The 18,978-nt window shown below is 37.2% G+C and overlaps 3 protein-coding genes across 5 annotated transcripts; 2 read left to right on the plus strand and 1 right to left on the minus strand.

Moving 5' to 3' along the window:
* Window positions 1–1,800: 1,800 nt before the first annotated feature.
* On the plus strand, window positions 1,801–6,160 carry LOC141599101 (uncharacterized). 2 transcript variants are annotated; one of them, XM_074419008.1, is made up of 6 exons: window positions 1,813–2,042; window positions 2,804–2,899; window positions 3,027–3,097; window positions 3,977–4,176; window positions 5,389–5,461; window positions 5,645–6,160. In XM_074419008.1, the coding sequence occupies exons 3-6, from the start codon at window positions 3,049–3,051 to the stop codon at window positions 5,836–5,838; spliced, it is 516 nt and encodes a 171-aa protein (XP_074275109.1). In that variant the 5' UTR covers window positions 1,813–2,042; window positions 2,804–2,899; window positions 3,027–3,048; the 3' UTR covers window positions 5,839–6,160. The 2 variants fall into 2 exon arrangements, with proteins under 2 accessions (XP_074275108.1, XP_074275109.1); XM_074419007.1 differs by lacking the exon at window positions 2,804–2,899 and having other exon boundaries at window positions 1,801–2,042.
* A 2,204-nt stretch (window positions 6,161–8,364) lies between these two features.
* On the plus strand, window positions 8,365–14,749 carry LOC141599103 (uncharacterized). Of its 2 annotated transcripts, none has more exons than XM_074419011.1 (5): window positions 8,365–8,606; window positions 11,475–11,742; window positions 12,741–12,977; window positions 13,060–13,277; window positions 14,308–14,749. In XM_074419011.1, exons 2-5 carry the CDS (start codon window positions 11,494–11,496, stop codon window positions 14,561–14,563), a joined length of 960 nt encoding a protein of 319 aa, XP_074275112.1. In that variant the 5' UTR covers window positions 8,365–8,606; window positions 11,475–11,493; the 3' UTR covers window positions 14,564–14,749. The 2 variants fall into 2 exon arrangements, with proteins under 2 accessions (XP_074275112.1, XP_074275111.1); XM_074419010.1 differs by lacking the exon at window positions 8,365–8,606 and adding an exon at window positions 10,490–10,597.
* Window positions 14,750–14,770: 21 nt separating this feature from the next.
* Window positions 14,771–18,638, minus strand: LOC141599102 (MLO-like protein 13). Its single transcript, XM_074419009.1, has 13 exons — window positions 18,438–18,638; window positions 17,566–17,623; window positions 17,238–17,452; window positions 16,956–17,142; window positions 16,785–16,873; window positions 16,637–16,711; window positions 16,469–16,557; window positions 16,321–16,370; window positions 16,093–16,133; window positions 15,772–16,014; window positions 15,600–15,667; window positions 15,428–15,488; window positions 14,771–15,336 (listed from the first exon to the last, which is right to left on the minus strand). Exons 1-13 carry the CDS (start codon window positions 18,552–18,554, stop codon window positions 15,085–15,087), a joined length of 1,545 nt encoding a protein of 514 aa, XP_074275110.1. The 5' UTR covers window positions 18,555–18,638; the 3' UTR covers window positions 14,771–15,084.
* Window positions 18,639–18,978: the final 340 nt, after the last annotated feature.

Here is an 18,978-nt window from a genome sequence, read left to right on the forward strand (position 1 = left end):
TTTTTTTTTTAAATTCATGTTAGGGTGGGACCCGTTTGTGTGCAATGTATTTATTTCTTCATATTTTCGTCTATTCAAACATGCGATAAATTCCGTCTTACAACAAATTCTACTCCCTCCTATTCTAAATAAGTGTCCCATTTGTCATTTTCGTCAATTCACATAACTGTCCCATTTGCCATATTTAGACATGGTTTTTTACTTTCCTACCCTTGGCTCTTTTCTTTATTTATCACTTCAACCACCCATAATCCATCATATTCAATACTTTTCATTATTTAACTCCTATATTCTTACCCCTATACAATAATTTTTATTATTTTAACTATATTCCTTAATTTTCGTGCTATTGTCCAAATGGGACACTTATTCGAAATTGGAGGGAGTATGAAATAATATTATGAAAAAATTCTATAAATTAATATTATGAAATAATTTTATACATTCCGTGTAAATAAAATTAATAACATATACGCAAAATGAATTACAAATGCGACTAAATGAAATTTAATTACATAATTTTTAAAACAAAATTACATAATAATAAAATTACACAATTTCAAGAAGGAATAACATTTATATACGGGATCGAACATAAAACGCAAATGAATTACATACATATGTTAAAGTTGATTATATTAGTTTATATTTCTTTTATCCGGATGTAAAGATTTTTATGTATGCAATTTTTATTTACAAGAGTAGATTACGTTATTTCCTTATTAACCCGTGTATGTGAACACGTGTTTGTAACAAATTTAAATATAAATTATGTAAATCGTAGATTTAGACCAACTAGATAAGTACAATAGAAATGCAAAAACAAATATACATCCAAAAATATTAATACTGGCCCAAATACATACCCGTGCAATTTTGCACGGGTATAAAACTAGTAGGTACTAAAAATACAAATCAAAAATAGAAAAGGTAGCAATTGCCAAAAAATTAAAGTAAAGTAGTTATTTTACAAAACCCCTAAATTTAAGGTAGTTTTTGACAAAAAATCCTTAAAAAATTGACCTTTTTATTTTCAAATCCGTCGTGGTTACAAAAGCTACAATTTGAAAAAATTATCTCATTCTTGCCAAAATTGTTTGACCGAATAAACTTTGACTAACCTTATTGATGGCCGAAAGTTCTTAAACCAAGATTTTCTTTTCACATTTAGGGGTGTTCATCGGTCCGGAACTGGGCTGGATCGAATGAACTGGAAAACCAGACCGGTTAGAAGGGAACCTAGATTGAACTGGGCGAGGAACCCTTTAGGTCCAATTTTTTTTTTATTGAATTAAACTGAACCGAATAAAGAGTTATTTTTAGATTTTTTTTCAAGTATAGTCTGAACCGGAGACTGGGCACCAATTTTTATTGGACAGAGAGACCGAACACCCCTGCTCCAAATTGACCGTCTCATAAAATCCTTGATTTAGAAAAAAAGGCAATTTGTAAATTAATCATCGCGAATTATGGTCTGTTAAAGTTTGGAAAAAAATATCTAGGCCGACTAGTTTAGCAAAATTAGTTGCCTCGATGCTGATGTAGCATTTCCACCTAGGGCATTAGCAATAGAGGTTTGTCAAAAGGTTTGTGAGATGATGTGTCAATTATTTTAGAGGTTTGTCTACAAACTCTCTATTGTTGGACATGGGAGTTGAGGTTCATAGACGAGAGGGGTTACAAAATAGTATCCGGGTTTGTAAAGAGAGAATATACTATGAATCTTGAAGAGGTTTATTTATTGTTGGTGTGAGGTTTGTAATTGTAAGTAAATAAATTTGTATATTATCTTAGGTGGCAGAAGAACAAACCGGTTTGTCTATTGCCCTTATCATCTTCCTTCCATCTCATTTTGAGTCTTTCTTCCTCCTTTCTTTCCCTCTTTCCCTCTTTCTCCTCTGCATCATCATCATCAATCAATCAATCGTCGTGAAGAGCAGTATACATCCAATTTGCGAATTATTCATCAGTTTCCCTGATTTTACGGCGTGATTTTAGGGGGTGTAATACCCTCTATTATTCAATTTCTGGGTAGTTTTGGGGTATCTTACTCTTACTATTTCTTCTCTCTTTTAATTTTTGTGGGTTTATCGTATCTTACTTGAATTCATATACCCTTTTGATTTTTTTATTCAATTGAATTGTCTGCCTAATTTTGGTTTATCTTCTTGGTTTACTGCTGAATTATTTATTTATTTTTTCCCTTTTGTTGATTTTTGTAATTAGGGTTTAGTTTATTTTGGAATTTGTGATTAGGGTTTGATCAAAGTGTTGAGCTTTAGCTGAATTGATGTATTTCAATTACAGTACATGATTGTGAACTCGGTTTTCTTTCGGGGACGTAGACGCGGAAATTTGGTGTTTTTGAAGTGATAAAGTTTGTGTTTTAGTCACCATGGATGGATGTGTTTTTGTGTCTGGTGTTTAAATACTCCCTTCGAGTCTTTGGAATCGGCCAAAAGTTTGTATTAGGATAATAGTTAAGCCAAAACTCACTATTGTTTGGCTTTGGGGTAATATGGACGCGACAAGGGTCTTTGAGACACTTGAGTTATGTTGTTGTAGTAGTAGAAAAAAATGTACTCGCATATTTTGACTAATGTAATTAAATGGACCGAATGAAGGAATGATTAACAATATTAGGCTGGTATCTTAGGACAGATAGCTAATTTAATAGTTTGCCTGGAGGCGCTGTGAAAAAATATGCGACATACACTACAGTTATGCAACTTGTGGGCAACTGTTGTGTCTTATATGTTCATACTTCACGTTTTGGTTCATTATTTCAACTTTCTGTTGACAGCTCTTTCGATCTCAAAAATCGTAGCAGAAATACTACCCAAACCCTAGAAATCCAAGAATTGAAGCTATCCAGATCCCTTTTATCAACTCTCGCCTTGTATTTCCTTGTTCCATTCGTTATCACTTTCTTCTTCTTCTTCTGTTCTCCCTTTATTTAATTCATATATGATCCACCCCTATAAAGTACTCCTAATCGAGTTTTTTTTTTTTTTTTTTTGGTTCAGGTTAACTTTGTTGTGATTACACATGGCCGTATCTTGTTTCAATGCCACTTCTGCTGTTTTTTTACCCCAAGGTATCTTCTACCTCTATTTATCTAAACTACCTCAAACATTACTTGCTTCAATCCGACCAGCTTTCCAACAATATCATTGCCATTTCCGTGGCGATGCTGCTACTTAGTTATTTGGTTGGACGGATTATATATATACGGATTACGGAACGAACCCGTGGAGTTCCTCTTTTTTAGTACAGGGGATTTGGTTTGATGCATAAATTGTCACTTGATTTTTGGTTTTAAAAATCAGCTCTACAAGGCTATACCTACGTTTCTTGAATGCCCCATCTTTTATAGGACTGACTCTATTGCATGGTATGGGACATCCATCAAATATTCAAATGGGGAGGTTGATGTGGGGTTCTCCTTTGTCCTATATCACCATCCTACATTTCTGCTATACATGCCTTGGTTTGTTTAATGATAACAACATGTAGGGCTTGTTTGGATGAAGGATTTGGATTAAAAGGAAAGGAAAGGGAGGGAGAGTCAGGGATTTAAAATCCCTTGTTTGGATAACAAATAAGGTAGGAGGGAAATTACTGGGGAGGGATTTGGAGAGATCCATTTTCCCTTCTCCAAGGTAAATTAAAATCTCTCCGCAATAGGAAAGATTTGGAGGGAAATTGTATCCAAACACCTACACCCCATTCCCCCTCCCCTTCCCTTCTCTCCCTTTCCCTTCCCTCCTTCCCCCTCCCCTCCCTTTCCTCCTATTTTGGTATCCAAACAAGGCCTTAGTGCTCTTTCATGATAACTATGGAAATGACTGGTTTGTTTACATTATTATTGGAAGTATTAGTTTTTCTAGTTTCGACGTCTTCTGAAGCTGATCTTGTGTCAGTTTTTTTCCTTTTAATAGTAGCTTGAAGATAACTTCACTTATTCTTGGAACAGGGAGACTTGAAGCTTCAAAGGGACATCCATTAAAGCATTCTTCTTACAGTGCACCACACAGTGGGAGGGTCTCATTTTTGTTGAACCAGAATCAACAACTAAAGAGGCTTGACAAGCTCTCATTATCTTTAACTTATAAATCACTGTCGAATCACATTACTCGTGCACGTTCTGCGTCATTTGTTTGCTTATCTGCTTTGGTGAGCTTTTCTTATTTCAATTTAAGGATCTTTCTTTCGTTCAACTATGACAATCCTTTCAATTATTTTTTTAAGCTGGATTAGCTCTCTGCATCGATTGATGAGTTTGGGAATTTTGTTATTTTATTTAGGATTGGTAAAAATTAACCAAATTACTTGATGCTAGTTTTGAGATGGTTGGGTATTGTCTGAAGTGATATTTTACTGGGATAGTGGTTTGCAGTAAAGTTAGGCGGGGAGATTCTGTCATATCTCCTGCGATGTTATTCGCTCCTTTTCATTTATGGGGGAACTCTGTCTTCCAAAATCTTTTCAGTGTGCTTGTTGTCGGCTTTCTAGTTTAAATTGGATGATGTTGCAATTTTGGCAATCATCTAATAGGCAGTGATGCAGCATAATACGCTGTAGCCTGGAAACAAGGATGAACTGATATCGCTTCAGAGTTTTGGTAGGTCGTAGCCTCGTAGGCTTGATTGGGGGTTAAACATTGTATCTGCCACGGAGGTTGCTGGGGTGGAGCCGGGAGGTAGATTTTGCATCGTACTTGTGTTTCATACCCTACTTGTATTTAGTATCATTGTACTTTAGGTGGGAAACCGTATGTGAAAATTTCAAAAGATGATTCATGTTTGTCGACCCAAATAATTTTGGGATTACTTTGATGTCGTTTTGAAAAACAAATATGATAACTAATTGTATGTTTATTGTAATTGTAATCGTTTTTATGTAAAATAGCAGTGGATAAAGTGATAAAATAGATGGGTAGCAGGTACATTAAGGCTGGTGGGGTTTTAATATTTCACCCATTGGAACGGTTGTGTTTGAAAACTTGTACCCGCATTGGGTAATTAGGTAGGTATCGGTAAATACTTTGCTGGGTATATCAGGAATGTGAAGATGGTGGTCTTGCAGAAAGCTTTGGGAAGAAGTCTCGAGAAAAACAGGAATGCTAAATAATCTAGTCATTGAGAGGACCTTATAGGATTGTTCTTTCATGGTTGTGCGTGTGTCTTAGTCAGTCATGACTCATGCATGATTTACGTCGCTTCTTTGCATACAACCAAGCTGTACAACATTTTATTACTTAGTTAATAATAAGATCAGTAGTTTGGTTGTATGCGCACAAACGTCTCACACTAGACTTACTGTTGTTATTGTACAATAGTTTTTAGCCTATGTCATGGCGTTTATGAAAACGTTTCTCCGTTCCAGAATGCCAGATGTGGAGCAGAGGGCCAGACTCAAACCATGGAGAAGCCGACTTCTGTAATTCAGAATGCGCCTGGTAAGCTCTAACTGTCTTGTATGTTTGTAACACTATTTTCGATCCAAAGGATCATTTTGAGGAATGAAATTACTTCTGAAGTATTCCATACTTTGTATCTTACGAGGATGCCTATCAACACCAACCTAGAACCATGGCTTTAGCTTTTTGCTGACCCTTGATATTTTTTTTATTCATTTGCAGGCAAAGAAAAATCGCCACAAATTGATGATGGTGGAACTGGACTACCACCTCGTGATGACGACGGTGGTGGTGGCGGCGGAGGTGGTGGAGGTGGCAATTTCAGCGGTGGGTTTTTCTTTTTCGGTTTTCTAGCATTCCTTGGATTCTTGAAAGACAAAGAAAGCGAAGGGGACTACAGAGATTCTAGAAGGTGATAGATCTGATGTTCCGTAATTGGCTAAAATTTTGTCCCTCAAGAGTCAGAGGTCTTGAGGATTAGGCCACAAGTTCAAATCTCCTTCCATCCCTGATATATTGTATTTGATCCTTGTTTCTCTTCGTACCCAAAAAAAAAAAAAAAAAAAAAAAAAAAAAAAAGGAAAAAAAGAAATAGAAGTCATCTAGAATATAATTTATACTCCAGTAGTTACTCTAGCTTCTCCTTTGGCCTGCCAAATGTAGTTCACAGTATGATTATGTAAAATTGATTACCCTGAATGTTACTTGCAAAAATTCATGGAAATAATGTTTTGATTAGATGGAGTAGTTGGTGGTTTAAAGACTAGCGAGGAAGATTATACTCTGTAGTTTACAGAATTCGTATGCTCATTTGCATCGCCGTTGTCGCACTTTTGTCCTAAATGTATAGAGATCTGAAAGGAATTGGGGATGACTTCGATTTTCAGATCTCCCACAGTTTCATCTTTTGCATAATTGTTGTTACACTTGAGTCACGAATGTATCGAGAGCCGAAAGAATTGGGGATGACTTCGTTTTTCAGATTGTAGAGTGTGCCACACAAAGCAATCAGGATAAAGTCCCTCGTTCCATATTTTTATTGTTCTACTTTCTAATTTGGAAAGAATTTTAGAAATAGGGTCAAATGATCATCCAATTCCGATTCCCGAGAAATAGAGATAATGATGAGGCCTCCGGACACAATTGTGAACGGAGCCAATGAGAAACTGTCGATCATGTTTACGGGGCGAGACGCAAAATGGTGTCCTCCTGATACGGGCTCTTGAAGCTTTATATTGACGCGGCCTCTTAGAGCATTTGCAAATGTGGAATTTTAGCTCCCTATATACCTTCTCTCTCTTCATATGAGGCATGTCATTATTGCACACACATTCCCATAATATGAATTTAGATCCTCTCCATTACCTTCTCTCTATTTCCTTTCTAATACAACCATATTTTAATATATTTTTTCTCACTATCAATTAAACCTTTATTTTTATGAAACAATTGCAAGCGTTGGATCATCACAATATTTGATCTGGACCGTTGATAAGAAATGGATGTCCATTTCTTTTGAGGAAATTTAGGGTTCGTTTGGTTACCACTTGAAAAACACAGGCATTAGAAAATCCCATGATTTTAAAAAAATAAGGTTGTTTGGTTGCCATTTTTTGGGGAGAAGGTAGGAATTGGAACTTCCCAGGAATTTCCAATGCCTACATGATGTGGGAAGTGGCTTACCTACTCCCCCCTTGGTCATTGGAAGTTCCTGAGGAATTTAATTCCTGCATGAGCAACCAAACAAATTTGCCAAATTCATCCGAATTAGATGATGGAACTTAATTCCCATGAATTGCAAGTTCCTAGGAAGTTGAAGCTCCTTGATCAACCAAACGACTCCTTAGAGAATCCGGACCGCCATACTATGGGGTTCCACTACTTTTAGAGGAGGTCCTCAACGAAATAAAAGACACAATGTGTGTTCTTTTGGGAAGGTTCCCAAAAGATTACATGTATACTAGTTTTGTTGGGGAACCTCATTGTTGCGGAGATGTAATTGTAAAATGGGGAGAGTAAATGAAAAAGTTAGTGGAAAATGAGGTGGACGAATAAGAAAATAAAAGATAAAATATGGGGCACCTCACCATTGCGGCTAGGGGTGTTAATGAGCCGAGCCGAGCCCGAGGTTGGCCTTGCTCGGCTTGTACTCATATACTCATAAAGTAAAACTTGAGTTCGAGCTGATCTCGGGCTTGAAAAAATTGTGCTCGTTATCAAGCTTGCAAGCTTTAATGCGAGCTCGAGCCAGCTCGAGCTCAACTCGAGTCTATATATAATTGTTGAATTGTCGTTTTTTCTCTCTCGATATGTTCAATAACAAGGCTCGAAAGTTTTATATACAAATATTGGAAAATCAATAAGACATTTTTGATATGAGTGATACAAATATATAATCATGACAAAATATTTTTATAAAATATGAGTAATATCTCATCTAATTACACAAGTTCGAGCCGCTCACGAGCTTTTCGAGCCGAGCCAACGTTTGCTCGGCTTGACTCGTTAAGCTCTCGAGCCGAGCCCGAGCCCGAGCCGAGCTCGAGTTGCTCGCGAGCTGTCTCGTCTCATTAACAACCCTATTCCACATTATAGATTATAGAGGGGTGTTCATCGGTCCAGAACTGAGCTGGATCGAATGAACTCGGAAATCGGACCGGTTAGAAGGGAACCCGAATTGGACTGGACGGGGAATCCTTTAGGTCCAGTTTTTTTAGGTTTGAACTAAACCAAACCGAATAAAGAGTTACCCTTGGATATTTTTAAAGTAAAGTCCGAACCGAAGACCGGTCACCGATTTATATTGGACACGGAGACTGAACCAGTGTCTGATCAGGACCACTTTTTGAATACCTCTGCTTCATAAATTCATCCGGGTGAATTATGGTCCGTCAAAGTTTGGAAAAAAATATCAAGGCGGACTAGTTTAGCAAAATTAGTTACCTGGATGGCTGATGTAGCATTTCCACTCATCATCTTCCTTCCAACTCATTTTGAATCTTTCTTCCTCCTTTTTTTTTCTATCTTTCCCTCTTTCTCCTCTGCATCATCATCATCATCATCAATCAATCAATCAATCATCGTGAAGAGCAGTATCCATCCCCTTTGGGAATTATTCATCAGTTTCCCTGATTTTACGGCGTGATTTTAGGGGGTGTAATACCCTCTATTATTCAATTTCTGGGTACTCCTACTATTTCTTCCCTCTTTTATTTTTTGTGGGCTTATCGTATCTTACTTGAATTCATATACCCTTTTGATTTTTTTATTCAATTGAATTGTCTTCCTAATTTTGGTTTATCTTCTTGGTTTACTGCTGATTTATTTATTTATTTTTTCCCTTTTGTTGATTTTTGTAATTAGGGTTTAGTTTATTTTGGAATTTGTGATTAGGGTTTGATCAAAGTGTTGAGCTTTAGCTGAATTGATGTATTTCAATTACAGTACATGATTGTGAACTCGGGTTTCTTTCCGGGACGTAGACTCGGAAATTTGGTGTTTTTGAAGTGATAAAGTTTGTGTTTTAGTCACCATGGATGTGTTTTTGTGTCTGGTGTTTAAATACTCGCTTCGAGTCTCTGGAATTGGCCTATTTGATTGGAGGATACTTATTTAGGAAAGCGAGTGATCATTGTATTTACTATACTTATCCGTCGAAAGAAAGTGTATTCTTACAAATAAAGCGAGTGATCATTGTATTTACTATACTTATCCATTAAGAAGGTGAAGATTCTATCTATGGTAATGGTTATCAATCTCACACATGAATACCAACCCATTAGTGGTTTTGTCGGATTTCTATTTGATTGGGTATTATAGTAGTGTTTTCTTAATTTCAATTACAAAACATAGTCAACATACATCAGGGAGTGATGAGCGTCGCCCGTTGCCATTAGATTGAGACTATTGGTATGAAATGATAGGGGAAACGTTGACGTTTTCCCAACATCAAATATGCCTAGAATAGAAATTGGGAAGTTATAAGATTATGTTAAAACCTGAAATGGGAAAATTTCAGAAATTAGAGGGAGTACAATATACACAGGCATCAGGCGAAAATGTATAAAACAGACTGGTAGTGGTTCAGACTTGAGAGGATGTTATAGAAGTTCCTTAAGAGGAGAGGTAGTTGCATTTTATACTTGTCTATGTCTTTAGAGTTGGTACCGTGGTAGTATGTTAAGTCATGCTTTGATAGAATACTCGGGTTTTTATTTCATTCTGAATTGGAGAAACAAGTTTGACAATTGTGTTTAATTTGGATCGAGATGAATGGCTGCATGTCGGCACTAGGTCTTACAAGATTAGGTTTTCTGCTTAAAGATATACCAGTAACAGCTGAATTTGAATAGAGCATGCAGTAAGTTGTGAGCCAATGCTGGAATTCTGAATGATGAATTCCCTTTATGTGAGCCAATACCAGTAACATCCTAGTTCTTCTATTGTGATTGTTTAATGTGCCCCACTGTATGCCCAATTCTGAATGATGAATTCCCTTTATGTCACTAGATTATCTTATTTTAATAGATACACATCTTGACGAATGTATCTCTTAATGCCGGCTTTAAAAAAAATATACTTCTCTCTTAGCTATCTTTTGTCAATGGCACTTTCCAGTTTCCACGTTTATTGTTTCTTGCGATTCAACGGTGGAGAAGAGCAGAATTCAATGTAACAACATTCAAGTTACTAACCAAAATGGTCTATAAGTGACATGAAAGTAGATTTTAGGACCATTGAGGGAATGAACTTGGAAAAATCACTTCTTCTCTTTACTGATTTAAATGATTGTAGTTCAGTTGTGTAGAGAGTTTATGCCCTTCCCTTAAGATTTAGAACTTATACATGCATTTAATGAATGAGATCAGAATAGTTGCTATTACTAATTGTCAAGAGTTCAGTCATAAGTAATCTGCATATTAAATTATAGATCTGTTGGTACTTGGACAACGTGTAGAAACTTGTTTCCGTATCTAAAGTACTACAAGTAATATTTATGATGTCTCTTTCATTCGAGTTAATGGGTCTCTGGACTTTCCTTGATTCCTTGCACTATCTTGCATAATTTTTTATCCAGTAAAATGGATGAAAAATGATTGCGCGAGGCCGTCCTTTATTGGAGCAAGATACAACAATTGTTAGAGTATGCAATGGATGTGACTCATCACCACTCATGTGAGAACTGAAGTACTAACCAAAAGTCTATTCAGCTTACTGGTTTCTTGTTTCTATAGTAACAGTTACGATTCCTAAATTTGATTTTCTTAAATTCTACTCGATATTCAGCAAGTAATATACTTGAGCAATCTGCTTCTGCTTAATTTTGGACGGAGAACTCGTTTCTTAAAAAATAGTGTTGGACTGATGTTACTGTTAAGCACAAGGGTCTTGTTGGGTTGGTATTCATGTGTGATATTGATGATCATTACCATAGATAGAATCTTCATTTTCTTAATGGATTCTTCAAGATGTATTTTTATTTGTAAAAAAGCACTTTCTTTTGACCGTAAGTCAAGTAAATTCACTGCTCAAGATGCTTTGCTCTCCTTTTGTTTGAAGGAGAATGTCCCAAGATTCAGGCTACTCGCTAGTCGCTACTGTGCAGATTTCTTAATTCTCCTGATGTGGATTGTTAGACGAGGAAGCAGTACATCTAAAGGATTTTGTATTATTTTGATAAATATCGACCATGGGATATGTATAGTATTTTTAAAGGGTATTTATTAGGATAATAGTTAAGCAAAAACTCACTATTGTTTGGCTTTGGGATAATATGGACGCGACAAGGGTCTTTGAGACTCTTGAGTTATGTTGTTGTAGTAGTAGAAAAAAATGTACTCGCATATTTTGACTAATGTAATTAAATGGACCGAATGAAGGAATGATTAACAATATTAGGCTGGTATCTTAGGACAGATAGCTAATTTAATAGTTTGCCTTGCTGTGAAAAAATATGCGACATACACTACAGTTATGCAACTTGTGGCAACTGTTGTGTCTTATATGTTCATACTTCACGTTTTGGTTCATGATTTCAACTTTCTGTTGGCAGCTCTTTCGATCTCGTGGGGATGCTAAACATGAAGGAGTTGGCTGAGCATGACACAGATGTTGGACTAGCTATGAGAGACGATAGTGAATATGAAAAATTGGTGACATCTGATTTAACTGTGAAGCCTGTGGCTGAGATATTACACCCTCAGGCTGAAACAAGACTAAAACCCTTTATCTGGTGGATCAAAATTTTGATATCTTGCCTTAGTGCTGTAGCATTTGTTCTCATATTGCTGAAATGGGGAGTCCCATTTCTTTTTGAAAAGGTAAGTGATACATTTTTTTGAAGTTCATTGATTCATTCTAAAATTTTCTTGTGGTGTTGTCAAGCAGTTTCTGCATGATGTAGTGTTTTTTCAGATTGATACAATGATCTGGATTGGACAGAAAAAAATAAATAGAATTTCAGATCAGAAGCTTTGGCCTTGTAGGTCAAGCTTTTCTCCTTCTAGAGTAGTATTGAAGTGGCCTCATGTAGGCTGCGTAAATTAGCCTACTGGATTGCATCAAAGTCAAGTACTGAAGATTTGCATGCTGGTGTATGGTGTGGTTGGTGCAATAAAGATGGTTTTAGGTCTCATAAATTAAGTATCCAGTTATATTGTGAGCGTGTTAAGCAACGCTTTTGAGAACTATGCTGCCACTTCACCGTTTGCAACTGTTTCTCAAAGAAGCTAAAAACAGTATGGGAGTGTAGTGACTATTGACCATTGAATATTGACTAATTAGATCCGTAGTCTAAAGAATGCTACTCGAGGGCCCGAGAGAATTTGGTCATGGAGAAGGAACACACCGCCTTGTGATATATAACTAATAATTATCTAGGGGGGTAACTTACTTGAATTTTACTGTATATAGGGGGATCTATACCTTTTGAGGTGGGAATGATAAAATTATCTTGAAATGTTCGTGTTATGACACATGAATACTCTCATTTTTCCTAATTAAAAGCTTAACTGAACAGTCTGTGTAGCACTCACATCTTATCTGTAGAGCTCTTGTCTATCCTACACTTTATTACTTCTGCATTGAATTTGTTTCTCGTAGAAAAATCTGAACATCTCGTGAAGCATATGTATTCTACGTCTACACTCTTCTACGTTTTACATAGGGTTGTGAATTTATGATCTACCATTAACTATTAAGGTAAGCAAAATGACTGCTATGGCCATAGTTGAGGGAAATATTGCGTCAATTGTCGTATTTTTGACAATATGCGAGCAGGGTATATTTCCCTCAGGTTTTTGCTTTTTTTGTTCTACAGATTCTTATCCCTATGATGCAATGGGAAGCCACTGCCTTTGGTCGTCCAGTTCTTGCCATGGTGCTGATTGCTTCCCTGGCATTCTTCCCTGTACTTTTGCTACCTTCTGGTCCTTCCATGTGGCTCGCAGGCATGATCTTTGGCTATGGTCTTGGTTTTGTGATAATTATGGTTGGTACAACTATTGGAATGGTTCTTCCCTATTTACTTGGACTGTTATTCCGGGATAAAATCCATGTAAGCTACTGCCTAAGTTTGCTGATCTATGATGTTGATCTTTATTTCCTCCATAACTAGTCGCATGTTGTGAGTTTTTCAGCAATGGCTGCAAAGATGGCCGGACAAAGCTGCAGTTCTTAAACTGGCTGCAGAAGGTGGTTGGTTTCATCAGTTTCGTGTCGTTGCGCTCTTCAGGGTTTCACCATTCCCATATACTATCTTCAACTATGGAGTAGTCGTGACAAATATGAGATTTTGGCCTTATCTTTGCGGTTCAATGGCAGGAATGGTACCCGAATCTTTTCTTTACATCTACACGTAAGTTCGTTGAACTTGGAAATCCATAAACTGCTTGAATGTTACATAGAAGTGATATCATATACTCTCTCCGTCCCGGTCAATTGTTGTCCTTTGGTTTTGGCACAAAGACGAAGGAAAGAGGAAGGGGCCAATTATAAGATGACAAGTAGACCAAATTGAGTGTGAAGGATCAAATGCAATCCTAAAATAGAAAGGACAACAATTGACTGAGACAGACACCTCAAAATGGAATAGGACAACAAATGACCGGGACGGAGGGAGTATTAGGTCAACTTTATCACAATTGTGTTCATCTTTGTTAGTAATTTTTTTTTTTTCGTAACCTACATCACATGACATCCTGTATGATTAACTTTGGAGTACTAGCTAATGACTGCCTAATGTACACCAGGTGACCAGGCAAAGCTGATTTGAGGTTTAAACTGATTTAACCTTATGTCATTTTTCCTGTACTGCGGCTTGTGTAGTAGTATACGAAAAATTCTTAGGTACACCCGGTGCACCACGTCACCGTACACCCTAGCCAATAAGAATATTAGAATTACACACACTCCATAAATAATAAAGCAAAATCTAAGTAGAATATGATTAAAGCTTTATCATTGGTTAGGGTGTACGATAATCTTGTACACCGGGTGTACCCAAGAATTTTCGTAGTATACATAGATGACCTTTTTACCTATTCAAGTATGCTAGCTTAGGTCACTCCAACTTGGCTGCCAATTGTCGGCAGAGTGGAGTGTTGGACACAACTATTTTTGTGAAAATGTTCTCGTGCTTGGGTGTTTAGCCTAGAATGAAGTATCAGACACGCACCATGCATCGAATGTAAAGTATGGAAGTAAAAGTGATGCTAATAATTTTAGAATTAAAAATGTGAGGGGGCTGGCGAAGGAGGCCAGCTAACCTAAAATTTGATTTATTTTGTGAAATTCAGTTCATGACCATATACTAGGCTGATTAATGTCTTTTTTATTTACTCGTATTTGTTAGCTATTCAAAAGTGATGTGAAACGATTATTTGCAGTGGTCGGTTAATAAGGACATTTGCTGATGTCCAGTATGGGAATCATCATCTAACTTGGGTGGAGATTGTTTACAATGTCATCTCCTTAATTGTTGCGATAATTACCATTGTTGTCTTCACCATATACACGAAGAAAGCATTACAGGATCTTAAGAAAGCAGACGCCAAAGAGACCAGAGAAGACATTCTTTCAATGCATGATACTCGGATTCAGATGGAGGAACTCCCACTTGAGAGACAACCAGGCACATCATAGCTTCTGAACTAATATGCTCATCAAAGTAGGTTTTAGAGCTGTAAATAGGTTGTTTGATATACTACTCTGTGATTTAGGCGACAGAGAGCTTAGAAATGTCTGTAGTTTGTACTGGCTACTTCATAAGGGTGTATCAAAGCCTCGAAGAGATACTTGAAATAACAAAAATAACACAGTTTCTGGTCATTCATGTTCAATTTTTTTTTTTTTTCTTTTCTTTTTTTTTTTTTTTTTTTTTTCTGCTCAAAAAAAAAAAAAGTCCAAATTGATCGGTTTGTATTAACCTGAGATGGGAGTGGAAATAAACAGCACAATCTGTTTATTTTATCTAAATCGAGACGAGCCCTTTAAATAAATTTGGCCAAAATAACAATTATCTAAACCGAAACGAGCCCTTTAAATAGATAAGCAACAAATCCACAATTAACTTCAAAGCAGGCCTACAGCCTGCATTTCTCACTGCATAACTGTACAACCACCTGCCAAATGTAGTCGTTCTGTATCGAGAAATCCACGAGATGTCAGGTTTGGTCGTTTGCTGTAGATGATTGCCTAGCCGTCTGAGGAGAATGAGATCCTTCAATGCAAATGGTAGTCTGATCTGGGACAGGGATAATATCCCGCGATTCTGAAGCTGAGTTTTGCATCTCAATTTTATTAAACCCGAAGAAGTTCTTACCGTGTCCTGATCTTTCCCTTACGTCTTCTAACCAGTGCTCGACTGATTCATGGGCTATTGGCCCCAGTATACCTTGCTTAAACATGCTTCCCATCTACGCAAAATAAGCGACAGTGTCAGAAACAGGCACTGTGGACCTGAATAGATTATCAGGATGCTTAGTGACATGCTACTCGGTTCCTCACCTGGGTGACAATTGTGTACAGCGGCAATGTACTGTAACTACAGAGAACTTGGACGACCAACCTGCATTATTTGACAGCAAATAGCGTTAAAACGTTCTCATATTCTTATAACGCATCGCTAATTACTACTGTACCAGAGATTAGGAATCAGGGAAACGTGGTTACTACTTACCCAACTATAAGCCTGGGGATGACGAAGCTTACTTTGTCGAGAATGCATGAATGGATGCCATATGTTAACTGCACAATAATATTTGCATAATTGTCCATCAACAAAGGATGATCTTAAACACGACCTGTAGTCCAATGAGACGGAGGGAATATTTGGTTTTGCGTTTGCTTACCAGAACCCAGAAGAAGAATGCAATCTCAAACGAGTTCTGAAACAAGATGAAGTGTATCAAATACAGAACAATGTTGGGTCGTTCAAACCAAAAATGCTTGTCGGATGGCTTCACCCACGGCTCTTTCACGCTCTGCGCTTCTTGTGATATCTGCACATCATTCTTTCCCCTCTTTTTCTCCTCAATCTCTTGAGCCAAACTCATAATGATGTGTTCAAGTTTTGTTCCGACAAGAAGCAGAAGCTGTTCACCCATTTCAGATCAGCCTTAGATATAAGTCAAGCCGAAGAATATAACCGTTTCTTAGCAGAAGTAACTTACAATCAGTGGTAGAAATGATAACCAGAAATATACATGCCTTCCTGCACATCATCAAATATTACAGAAAAACTGAATTGAATTGAACTAAACTGAACTGAACGGTCCTGAACTGAACTTATAAGAACTGAAATTAAGTCTGAATGAACAGGGCCAAAACGTCTAGGCAGAAGTCGAGAAGAAGAAAAAGTCATGAACTGCAGCGTGTTTTGTTCGGGAAAAACATTTTACCTTCTAGATTAACCAGCAGAAAGAGCACAACAAACATCCACAACCACCAGCTACACAAAAACAGTAGTTCTTTGTCAAAAAAACAGCAAAAAAATCGTTTTCATTCATCGCAACAGAGTTTAGAAGAAAGATGAGCACGATTACAAACCTAATGCCAACAACTTTCTTGAACTCATATTCCAAAGTCCTTAACATGTATTTATGGAAGTCAAAACTGAGATTTGCAGGACAGTGTGTCTGAAGAAAGGAGTAATTGTATTATCAGATTCATACTGTAATGAGCGTTTTAGCGAAAAGTAGACAGTAAACTTCTTACCATGATGAATCCATGCCTCAATGCAATGTAGTCTGATTTGGTGACAGAACCATAGAACTGTTTGAGAAATGAAACCTGCCAAGTTATCAAAATTAACACCAGATCGGGTTAAGTCATCGCTATTGATTGTGAAGTTGATGAAACTCACCATAACACCTACTACAGTTGAGTGTCCTCTGCGTTGCTTAAAGAACTCGTAAAGATGTCGAGCGTGAATTTGGTGTACCCTGCTTGATTCTTAACACAAGAAAATTCTTAGCTTGTTAGTTAGCTAGAGCTTTTAATTTACATACAATACATAGTTAATGAGTTTTCTCACTTTGATCTCCATTCTGTGCTTTTGAGGCTTCACGTTTTAGCGATTCCTCCCAATGTTTCCATCTACGTACCTTCATTCCCGCAAGGATCATGGTTGTCGCATTGAAGACGACAAAAACAACTGCTAATACAAATATAAGTATGTGTAGTTGATGTAGTGCTTCCAATGACATAAATTGAGCCATTCCCTGAAATCATGTTAGCCAATCCCGAATCATATTCCATGTAATGTTAAAGATGTCAAAGTTTGGGGGCCTAGGATGGATAGGAGGCATGACTATACCTTTTGTTTACAATGATGGTCGTCGACGCCCTCAGATAAAAGGTGTCTTTTACTCGATGAAGGTTGGACAGCAAAATGAGAGGTCTCATGATCAGGATGAGTTTCCCTTTTGCAAGGTAGCATATAATTTGTAAGGTGTGCAGGAATGCACATATTGCTGATCATTCCTTGGAAGACGGTGAGCAGTAATGAGATGAATCCCAAAAGCATCAACTCTGCATATATCCATAGGAATCGCTTTTACAGAACAGCTATTCTTACTTGTGATGAAAACGTATTTGAAGAAGAAAAAAAACAGCTCGAATATGTAGTGAACAGTATAGCTAACCTGCTTGTATTTTTTGTAAGGCCTGAAAGAGTGACTGTTGATCCTTTCTTACCAAGCACTAGAATTCCAAAAAAAAAAACACCAAGATTAATCACATTTCAAACAACATCATAGAATATTCAATGGAGAAAAACACCACGAGGGATTTTTGGGTTGCCTTGAAGGAGGGAAACTGAATCACTCCAAATCTCTTCCCCTCCATTTTCCTCCTACCTCATTTGTTCGAGGAAGAGCACTTTGCCTTGTAGGAGGAAAATGGAGGAATCCCCAAATTCCTCCACGTAGTACATGTTGCTATCCGAATAATGAAAATTGTCTCCCTTCAAATCGTTTCCCTATTTCCTTTTAAATCCCATCGTCCAAATATCACAAATTCTCATTATAGACGGACACTATCCGTCTATAGGATACCCCACTTGCACTACCCACTTTAATTTGTGAGAGAGACACTATCGGTCTATAGCTATAGACGGATAGTGTCCGTCTATAATGAGACGGACTGTCCAAATATGGGCTAAATCAAGCAAAATCTATCTAGAATTTCGAAAATCGTTCCAATTCTTAACTATTATAATTCGCAACATATGTAATTCCAATCTCCAAACATTGACAGTGGCGGAGCCAGGATTCTCAGCTGGGGGTGTAAACCTAAAATTTCGAAATTTTTTTACTAAGAATTTCGAAATTCCCAATTTTCAGCGGAGGCGACCGCCTCTGCTAGCCCCCTAAATCCGCCATTGAACATTGGCCCTCAACACTAGCATTTCCATGTGTAATCAGGCAAAATAACTACTTATATAAATATTTGATTATATGAAAAATATAAATTATGATCCAGCAAAATCAGGCAAAATGCAATACAATAAAAATACCTTGCCAAGGCGATGAAGGCCTCGCTCGACAACGAGAGAAATGGCGACAATAATGAAACAGACAACAGCAACAATCCATGTAGGAGTGAACTCCAAGGAGCTCAATTCTTCTCCCATGTTGAGCAAAATTCAATGGCGGTCCGAAAATGGCAAAGTGTTTAGCCATTGGAGCAAACTTGTAGTCAAATAAAAAAGACGAGTTTGAGGTAAAGAATATATTCAATGGAGAAAGAAGTTAAATGAGGCAACTAACGGTAAAGAATCCGGAGAAAGTTTGAGTGCCAAGGAACCCTCCCTTCATACAAAAGCCAACTTACTTATTACTCTGTTGGAATATTGCTCCAAAATTAGTTTAAGATATTTCACAAATTCTCATTGAAGACATGACATATCCGTCACAAGCTTGTGACGGATACCATTTTACCTCACAATGTACCCACTTTTTCTCTCTCTGCAACACTATTCATGTGATCCCCTTTCTCCACTAACCCATTTTGTTACCATTTTATCTCACAAAATATCCGCCACAAATGGTAACCCG

This window comes from Silene latifolia, chromosome 9 (genome assembly GCF_048544455.1).
Source record: "Silene latifolia isolate original U9 population chromosome 9, ASM4854445v1, whole genome shotgun sequence".
NCBI classification, from domain to species: domain Eukaryota; kingdom Viridiplantae; phylum Streptophyta; class Magnoliopsida; order Caryophyllales; family Caryophyllaceae; genus Silene; species Silene latifolia.